General features: G+C 31.7%; 2 protein-coding genes across 2 annotated transcripts; both read right to left on the minus strand.

Annotated features, from left to right (window-relative positions):
- Positions 1-442: 442 nt before the first annotated feature.
- LOC103490282 (SKP1-like protein 1B) lies at positions 443-2,195 on the minus strand. Its single transcript, XM_008449728.2, has 2 exons — positions 1,712-2,195; positions 443-792 (listed from the first exon to the last, which is right to left on the minus strand). Exons 1-2 carry the CDS (start codon positions 2,003-2,005, stop codon positions 619-621), a joined length of 468 nt encoding a protein of 155 aa, XP_008447950.1. The 5' UTR covers positions 2,006-2,195; the 3' UTR covers positions 443-618.
- Positions 2,196-3,297: 1,102 nt separating this feature from the next.
- Positions 3,298-6,803, minus strand: LOC103490283 (glycerate dehydrogenase). Its single transcript, XM_008449729.3, has 13 exons — positions 6,567-6,803; positions 6,384-6,467; positions 6,054-6,194; positions 5,834-5,955; positions 5,649-5,730; positions 5,403-5,475; positions 5,237-5,328; positions 5,072-5,146; positions 4,853-4,960; positions 4,566-4,643; positions 4,442-4,486; positions 4,245-4,359; positions 3,298-3,512 (listed from the first exon to the last, which is right to left on the minus strand). The coding sequence occupies exons 1-13, from the start codon at positions 6,687-6,689 to the stop codon at positions 3,490-3,492; spliced, it is 1,161 nt and encodes a 386-aa protein (XP_008447951.1). The 5' UTR covers positions 6,690-6,803; the 3' UTR covers positions 3,298-3,489.
- Positions 6,804-9,307: the final 2,504 nt, after the last annotated feature.

Here is a 9,307-nt window from a genome sequence, read left to right on the forward strand (position 1 = left end):
CCATTGTTAGTTCTAGGAAGGAAATGACAGCCAATTAGCTCAACTACCACACCAAATTCCAAAAACTATTATTTCATCTCCAAATTGGTTTTCAATATGAAAATTTTGAATTACAGATTTATATTTTTTAAAAAAAAAAAGTGAGAGCATTAACAAATTTATTATTTCATCTAAATAGCTCGATTATTTATGTCAAATGAATATAAGTTAATAATATTAGAAATTACATGATACGACAATTTAATAATTATACAAAAACTTGTAATAAACCTATAATATTTAATGAGTAATTATATTAACAAACCTTGATCTTATTTTATAAAGATTCAAACATTGACTTTTGAGCAAATTTATAAAATAATGCACACGAATTTTAAAAAATACAGTATTCGTAAGGTTAAAGATGATAACGTTGAGACATTGGCTTCCACAGAAAAGTATATGAAATCCACAAAAACTAGATATTGATCTTCGATAAAAAGAGAGAGAAGTTACAACTTAGAGCATCCCAGAAAGTGAAATGAAAAGAGTCTAACTTCCCTAAAATCTTATAGACATTACAAAGACATTGATTAATTACTATTATATAATCAAATTAAAAATGACTGTATTATATTACTACTCGAAGGCCCATTGATTCTCCCTTCGAACCTCCTCTTCCTCCTCTGGAGTAAAATCATTCTTGATGTTGAATGTCTTTCGAATTTCCTCTGGTGTCTTTCCTTTGATCATATCTGCCACTGTCTGGCATGTTAGATCCAGCAGACTCTTGATGTTCAGGTAGTTAGCAGCCTGATTTTTGGGAGCACCAAAAAATAAAAAAAAACAAAACAAAACAAAAGAAAAACACCCATTATAAGCCATAGCCAGTATTGAAAATAAAAAAGACCCATGCATAGAGAATTTATACAACAAATATTACTTGTGTTGTGAATAAATCTCATAAACAATGCTGTGGAGACATTAAATAACCAAATTGATATGATTTGTAACTGAGGAATTCCAGTTTTGATAGAAGCATCCTTTGCTACCTCGTCCTAATCACTAAAAATTTTGAGGGAAAAGGTTTAATGGGCTTAAACCAATTTGATGATTGTTGCTTAATCCAATAAAATACAGCAAAAGGGGAACCCTTTGAAGTTTGGCCTCCTAAATCATGTTAGAATAATCAACCAAACATACCATCCCAAAGAAACATGATGAACTAAGTCTTTTGTTTATAATTTTCTCAACACTTTTTACACCTCTAAATTTCTTGATTGTTTCAAAAACCAAGTCAAATTTTGAACACTACAAAAAAAAGTTTTTTTTAAAAAAAAAAACTGGAATTTGGCCCAGAATTCACCACTAAAGATGCAAATGTACGAAAACGAGACGAAATAGGCTTAGTTTCCAAAAACCAATAAGGTTTACCAAACGGGCCTAAGTGATTCATTGATTGAGAGTACTCTTCAATTCCAGGGTTCTTTCTAAAACAAGGAAGCAAGATCATTCGAAGGATATATCCGATCATCCAATCAACAAAAGAAATCGCAAAGAAGCCAATTCGTAGAAGAAATGAGAGAAGGACATAGCAAGAAAAAACATCATCAAATGACAATCCAGAACCCCAAATTATCGACAGAGTAAAACGGAGAAACAAGAAAAATCAAATTCACTGAGAAACACCATGAATTTTCATAATTCCAGAGAGAGGAAAAAAAGAACTCACCAAGATGAGATCAAAAAGAGTATTTTGATCAACCTTAACAAATTCAGCATCCCAGGTTTTGAGAGTATCATCAATGACTTTAGAATCTTTATCATCGGTCTCAACATGCATCTTACAATACTCAACTACCTTAGAAAGAATGGCACTGGTAACATTAGGCAAGGGAATAACAGTGTCAACACAATCGTCTTCGATCATGTGCTTGATGGTCTGAGACTCGACTGCGACGATTTCATCGACGTCAAAGGTTTCGCCGTCGGAACTCCTGAGAACGATCTTCTTAGAGGACGACATTGTGTTGAGAGAATTTGGTCGATGGGTTGTTCCCGATTCGGGGAATATGAAGAAACCCTAACTGACAAGCGACGATTCGAAAGATTCAAAAAGTGAAAAATGAGGAATTGAACACTGACCGATCCCTTTATATAATCGATTTTCTTTCCTTTCCTTTCTTTTTTTCCTTTTTCTCTTACGAAACGATGACGTTTCATTGTTTGTTTAATGATTTTTCCATTAGAATTCGCCTTTTGTTTCCCTTAAAATTACTATTTTGAGTCTTTAATTTTAATTTTTCTATTTTTACATATTTAATTTTAGTTATTAAAGATTAAAAAATTCTTTCAAAATCTCCAATTTTAATAGTCATAGTTGTAAGAGATCTTAAATTTAGACACTCAAATTAATTTTTAATTTAATAAACTAAAAAAATAGAAACTAAAATGATATTTTAGTTAATATTAAAACTTCAATTTTAATGTGATGGCATGCCCTCTTATCATTTTTATTCACTAAGAGTTATATTTATTTCATTTATTGTCGTTTTTTCAAGGGGGTTGAGATTCATCCAAATTCTAAGGGATAGAGTGATTCCACACCTTCCTATTTCCTATTGACATTAAGCGCAACAAATTTAAATTATGGAAACACTATATTTCAGGGAAAAGAAAATACATTTTACTATATTATACATACTTGTTTTTAAGTTTTCAATTTATTTTGAATTTGTTATAATTTCACTAACTTGATTTAAACTTTTAATTACAATGGTATATCTCAAAACTTCATATATTGAAATAAGAATATACTACTTTAAAATCTAAATTGAACTCAAAAACTTGATAAGAGACACTAATCCCAACTTCTAACAATGTATCTTTTTAAAAAAAAAAAATAAATATATGAAAAACTTGTCAGGATGAACTTAACTATCTGACATTTATGTATCCTTAAATCAAGAGATTCAAATCTCTCGCCTTCAAATTGTACTTGATAAGACATTTTCAATATATATATATATATATATATATGAAAGACTTCAATTCATAGTTCTAAATTTTGAAGTTGTATCCATTTAAATTTGAATAAAATATTCTATCAATTTAGACATCGAATTTACCTACACTTATCAATTTACATCTCAAACTAAGTAGAAAAAGTATCATGCACAAATATTGTTTCATTTAAACTTCTAAATTGTTAGGAACAAGTGACTAAAACCATTTACTAAGATTATATTTAGAATGTGTAAAAGTTCTAATAAAATAGACGACTAGAATTGATGTCGAAACCACGGACAAAAACACAGATAATTCAAACTAATTAATATATTCGATTTGTGGATAAACCAAGTAACGGACTTGCATTCAACGAAGAAGATAGATACACATTATAATCAATTGACCAGAGTTGTACATTCATGAAATACAACCTCCATTAACCCCCATATCTATAATGCTTCCAATTTCTGCTCAAACATTTTTTAGCCATACCCTCCTGCTTCACAGCTTTGAAGTAGGCAATTCTGCAAAGGAAAAAAAAGAAAAAAAAAAGAAAAAAAGAACCATAAATTATGAATGAGAATTGAACTAATAATTGTATTGAATCTAAAGACATGAACTTCTTTTGTTGGGAGAAACTTAGCACGAAACTTACATATGTATAAATTAAACCTCTAGCTTCTATAAAAAGAACAATTTAAACTATTTGTCATTGTTCCCTAATTGACTCAAATAATAAGTTTCACAAGGTATTAGTGATATGTAAATGAATACACTTGTGAAACTCTGAATTTAAATTGATATAATTATTAGTTTATGGATGTAAATTGATATTTGTCCTTAATCTTAAATACTACTTTGGTCTCTATACTTTCACTTTTGTTTAAGTTGTATAATTTTAAAACGTTCATTTTTGTCATTGTAGTTTCAAAATATCCATCTTGGTCTATGGAATTTTATGGAGGGATCATTTCAAATTGTTTATAAAAATTTTTAAAACAAGGGAAGAAGTTTTTTAATACTAATTTATGATTACATTTAAAAAAAAAATTAAATGAATGAAGTGTAAAGTTAATATTTATAAAAGTATAATATAGGAACGAAAGTGAAGGACTAAAATCATCCTTTTTTAAAAGTACATCGATCAAAATGAACATGTTGAAAGTAGAGAGACCAAAATGAACCGAAGCCAAAAGTAAATGGACCAAACTAGTATTTAAACCTTTTCAGTTAGGGAGGTTTCTGTTAGGCGTTACCCAAGGCTTTGGCATTCACAATGCTAGGAGATGCAGCTGGAGGTGAAACGTTCTCGTCGAGGAACGGTTCTACTCGGTTTGGATCGGACCAAACAGGATATCCTTTAATCTTTCCCTGTGGTTAAAGAAGCAAGTGTTTTAAGCTCAGAATGTAAACAGCACTTTTTTTATTTAGTACACAGTTATAGGTTGCATACCAAGACATTAAGAGCAGCCAGTGTTGCCATTCCTTCGCGAGTCCACTACATGATGGTTATGAAAGAGGGTCAATGCTTCTGCGAGGAAATCTTCATTTCACTCTCAATATAGGCATAGATTTACCTTGGAAGCAGAAGCAATGTGAGGAACAATGATCGCGTTCTTCATATCAGCAAGTCCAGGTTTCATGTATGGTTCATCCTAAGAGTGACAAAACAAGCAGTTATGGAATTGACAAATAAAGAAAGCAAAATAAATTCTAAGAGTCAAAATCATATTTTTCATATAGTGAGAATTCGGTACAAAGCCAGTATTCCAACACTAGTCATGCATTCACTTGGGAATGATCATATCCTTGTAACTAAATCAATTTTAAGATGAGAAAGTGAGTGAAATATGAGTATAAATACCTCAAAAACGTCAAGGCCAACTCGAAACATGGGATTCTCTCTCAAATGATCGACAAGGGCTGCTTCATCGATCACAGGTCCCCTACTGCAGTTAATGAGGATTGCATCCTGCCATTATAACATAGTTTAAAGAAACGTAAGTTTAAATGTAACCCCTTTCATGGGATTGGGTTGATCAAGACAATAATTGAAGAGAGAAAAGAGCTTAGCAAGCTTCACCTTCTTCATGGCTTTAAGACTTTCTTTGTTCACAAGATGGAAGGTAGTTTTATCCAGTACTGGATGAAGACTTATCTGTAAATTCAAAGGAAAACACAACAGCTAATCACATAAGGAACATCGAGGACTTCAGAAGCATGTTGATGAATCGTATCAAAGTCATACCACATCTGCTTCTCGAAGCACCTCATCCATTGATGATGCTCTTCTCCATGTCACAGGAGCCTCCCCGTTGGCTTTCAGGAACTCACCATAGGCTGCAATTAAAACAAGCACTTCAGTTAAAGGAACTCAAACTCAATGCTTTTAAGAATGTTAGGTCAAGACATGCCTGTAACGAACTTTTCGAGTCTAGTCGACTGGTAAAGATCAAAGTAGATCAGGTTCATCTTAAACCCTTCTACCTGCAAGAATATAACAATAAATCATCAACAATGAAAAACACGCACTATAACATTTAATCAAAATCAAATATCAATGACAACACTTTTTGGTTTGAAATCCAATTTCAAAACAAAAGAAGATTAGATTGAAACTATTATAATTAAACCATAATCAATTGAGTTAGGAAAAGTACCATCATTCTTGCATAAGCAGATCCAATACGACCAGCTCCAATCACACCAACAGTCTGTCCTTTCAGCAAGTTTCCAACAAACCTATCGATGAGAAATTACTTCAAATTTATTGGGCCGTTTTGGTTGCCTAATTTTCTTACAAAAAAAAAAAAAAAACAATTCAAATCATGACAGATAAACATACAAATTTGGAAGCCATCCATCATATCGACCTGCCCTCATGAACTCATCTGCTTCAACTATCCTTCTTGCAGCTGCAAGAGAAAGTGAAGCTGCCAACTCTGCTGTAGTTTCTGTAAGTACTCCCTAAACAAGTAAGAATTGAATGTTACAAATCCCTGTCTGTATCTCAGTATATGCAGAATCAAATATGTAAGGTAACAGAGAATTAAATTCAAACTTACGGGAGTGTTTCCTACAGCAACACCGTACTTATTAGCAGCATTAACATCTACATTATTGTAACCAACAGCCATATTACTAAAAGCTTTCCCTCCCGCTCTGCTTAACGCAGAAAACAGCACCTCTCCCCAATCTTCAGTCAACTGAAACAACCAATCAGAAAAATCTAATTAGTAAACCGTTCAACAACCAAACGATTTTCCAACTATTTACTAGTTTTTACATAGAGATTAAGTTTCCTTCTCTTATTCCTCTATAAATCTATAATTCATTCGATAAAATACATAAAAACATTTCTGATTAACAAATCTAGTAGGATTGAGTTGAGATACCTGTCCAATGACGCCGTCGCACTTATCGCCGATGAGAGCAAGAATATCCTCAACCGAGAGTATCGTCTTTTTCTCAGTACAAATCTAGAACGCGAAAACGAATGGGAAAATGTTCAATAAACATCAAAATTTCCGCCAAGAAGCAGAAACAAACGAAAAAAAGAAAACAGAGAGAAGAATTACTTCGACTCGGCAATCTTGCTGGATCAAGAGATTGATCCAGCGAGTTCCAGGCATAGGCTTAGTGCTCACAACTCTGTACTTTCCATTAGGATTCCATACTTCGATTTGAACCGGTTTCGCCATTGGAGCTCAAACCTTCAAAGCTGTTTTCTCCACCACTGAAGTGAGCGATTTGCTGAAGGCATTTTTCATTTCGGTTGGTTTTTAAAAATTTCGAGTATAATCAGGTGGGGGTGCAAGGGATGGAGGGGAGTAGTGGTTGTCCAATAGAATTTCGGTAAGTTTTGAGTGTTGACATATTTGGTTGTTTGACTATTGGATTTGATGAGTTTGCGTTGTAGTGGATTATTAGAGGATGGATTTGTGTCTGTGCTTTTGCTTCAGGATGGGAGTTGTTGGACCTCTCGTTTCGGTGAAAATAGATAATCACGATATTGCCCCCTTTTAGATAAACGCCACGTTAGTACCTTCTATCCTTATTACTTTAAATGACGAAAATACTCCTGAATCGTTCAGCCTTCTGGGAATTTGTTTGGACCCGTGGAGTTAAACAAGTCCGGGCTTTAAAGAATGGTTGAGTTTCTTCATCATTATCTATATGGAATGTGTATGAAAATGAACATATCAACTTACTCCATAAATCAACAGTACTTCACAGTTGAATTCTTAAGTTGATGAACCAAACAAGTTATAAATGTTCAACACTTATTTGATGTAAAAGATGGATTGAATTTATAACATTAAATCTTTTTTTTTTTTTTTGTCTTTATTTAATATAATCCTTTCTAAATTTTGAAATTTAAAATGTAAATATTATGAAAACATAAAAATAATAATTCATTAAATTATTTTTTATATTTATTAAATTCATTAAACTAAGATGAAAAATGAATGTTTAGTGAAAATTTGAGGTTGAAAATGTAATAATGGAATATGAGAACAAAATTGAAATAGAATTCAAATGTAACAATAACTAAGACTGTAGTATTCTGAAATGTAATGATTAAAACGAAATCAAACTCAAAACTTAAAGACCAAATGTGCAATATTTTGAAACTTATGAACTAAATAGAATCTAGACCTAAAACGCATGGGTTAAAAATATATTGTTGTCTATAAAATAATATGAAAGCTTTTAAAAGCAGTTTTGATGGGCTAAAATAACGATTTATTAATGTCACAAAATATTCTGCTTAGTATTGAATGTGACTAAATTAAAAATTTAAGTGAAGTTTGATTTATTATTAAAACGGATTATGATTAAAATATTGAGGTTTTATATTTTAAAACTCATGAGTTGGGAATACTAAAGTATTTTATTGTTCAATAAAGTTGTTGTAGGGGTATTGTTAGATAAATCGTTATTGAATAAGTGATTTGCTTGTTATAAACTCAAAATTCAGTAAACTAAGATTTTTTAATTATAACATGAATACTTGAACTTTATTTAGTAACATTAGAGTGGATCAAATTGAACATTTGAATGGTCTATAATTATATATAAATAGGGGGTTGGGTACCTTATTCAAAAGACAATGTGGATGTTGTCCATTTTGTATTTAGTACAGATGATGTTACTTTGAATCATTCATGTTGAGACATGTGATTGGGAGCATCCAATGTAAAAAGTTTGCATCAAATGAGATCGTGAAACAGACATTTTTAATCATAAGACTATTTATAGTTTAAAACTGACTACTCCAACTTTGACGACTTAGGTAACTTGGCCTCAACCCTGAGATAACTATGAATCCATGTTTACGTGAAATTATCTTTAAATATTAGGGGTATAAATGGGTCGGATTGGGAGACATTATCAACTCAACCCATATTTTCGGGTTGTTCGGGTTGCTAACCCGAATAACCCAAACTATGTTTAGAACCCAACCCGTAAAATATGGGTTGGGTTGTATTATTATTACTATTATTTCGTTTTTAAATTTTTAATGTTTGTAAATGAAAATTATCAAGTATAAATTAAATATGTTTCATGTCAAGTTAAGCAACAAAAAAATTTCAGAATTCATAAGATTGTTTAACTTTTGATAAATAAAAAAATGTAATATATACATACATACATACATACATACATATATATATATATATATATATATATATATATATATATTAATTCAGGTTGGGTTGACCCGAAATTTTCAACCTTCCAACCTAACCCGAAAAAAATCAAAATTTTCAACCCATCCCATATAATATGGGTTGGGTAGTCCAGGTTGTCGGGTTATTCTTAACCCCTATTAGATATGCTTATAGACCTCCCATTTCAAGGTTAGACTGGATAGATATAGTCGTGGTCATAGAATGCAAGACAACATTCAAGCGTACACGCATCTAGAGATAGTAGAGAAGTTGTTCCCTAAGTGTTGACTCCAAGACTTGAACAATGGACTCCACACTCTCACTAGCCGAAAAGGGACTTGACTTAAATAGTTAGACTATAGACCAATTGATCATTTGAGGATCAGCAAAACTTAATGAACAACTCATGAAGGGTTGACTAACTAATCATGGTTATATTAAATAGACACATATATCGACAGTGAGGAGAGTGCAGTTAAGAGTTATATTAAATAGTCTAATAATTAAGGAATGATGATTAATTGGGTTAAAGAGTTTAGTTAGTTAATATCAGATTGTTGAAGCTCATGATCGGTAGGTCCTAGGTCCCTCCACTAGCTCATTACGAAATTAAACTTAGAACATTTTTATTGAGGAAGTTAGAA

Source organism: Cucumis melo, chromosome 1, assembly GCF_025177605.1.
Source record: "Cucumis melo cultivar AY chromosome 1, USDA_Cmelo_AY_1.0, whole genome shotgun sequence".
Lineage (NCBI taxonomy): Eukaryota > Viridiplantae > Streptophyta > Magnoliopsida > Cucurbitales > Cucurbitaceae > Cucumis > Cucumis melo.

Excerpts from the sequence above, each read along its gene's own strand:
- LOC103490282 (XM_008449728.2), bottom strand. The coding sequence starts at position 2,005 with ATGTCGTCCTCTAAGAAGATCGTTCTCAGGAGTTCCGACGGCGAAACC. Across the intron at positions 793-1,711 it reads CTCTTTTTGATCTCATCTTG|GCTGCTAACTACCTGAACAT; the intron begins GTGAGTTCTTTT and ends CCCAAAAATCAG.
- LOC103490283 (XM_008449729.3), bottom strand. The coding sequence starts at position 6,689 with ATGGCGAAACCGGTTCAAATCGAAGTATGGAATCCTAATGGAAAGTAC. Across the intron at positions 6,468-6,566 it reads AGCAAGATTGCCGAGTCGAA|ATTTGTACTGAGAAAAAGAC; the intron begins GTAATTCTTCTC and ends TTCGCGTTCTAG. Across the intron at positions 5,731-5,833 it reads GATGGATGGCTTCCAAATTT|GTTTGTTGGAAACTTGCTGA; the intron begins GTATGTTTATCT and ends TCTCATCGATAG.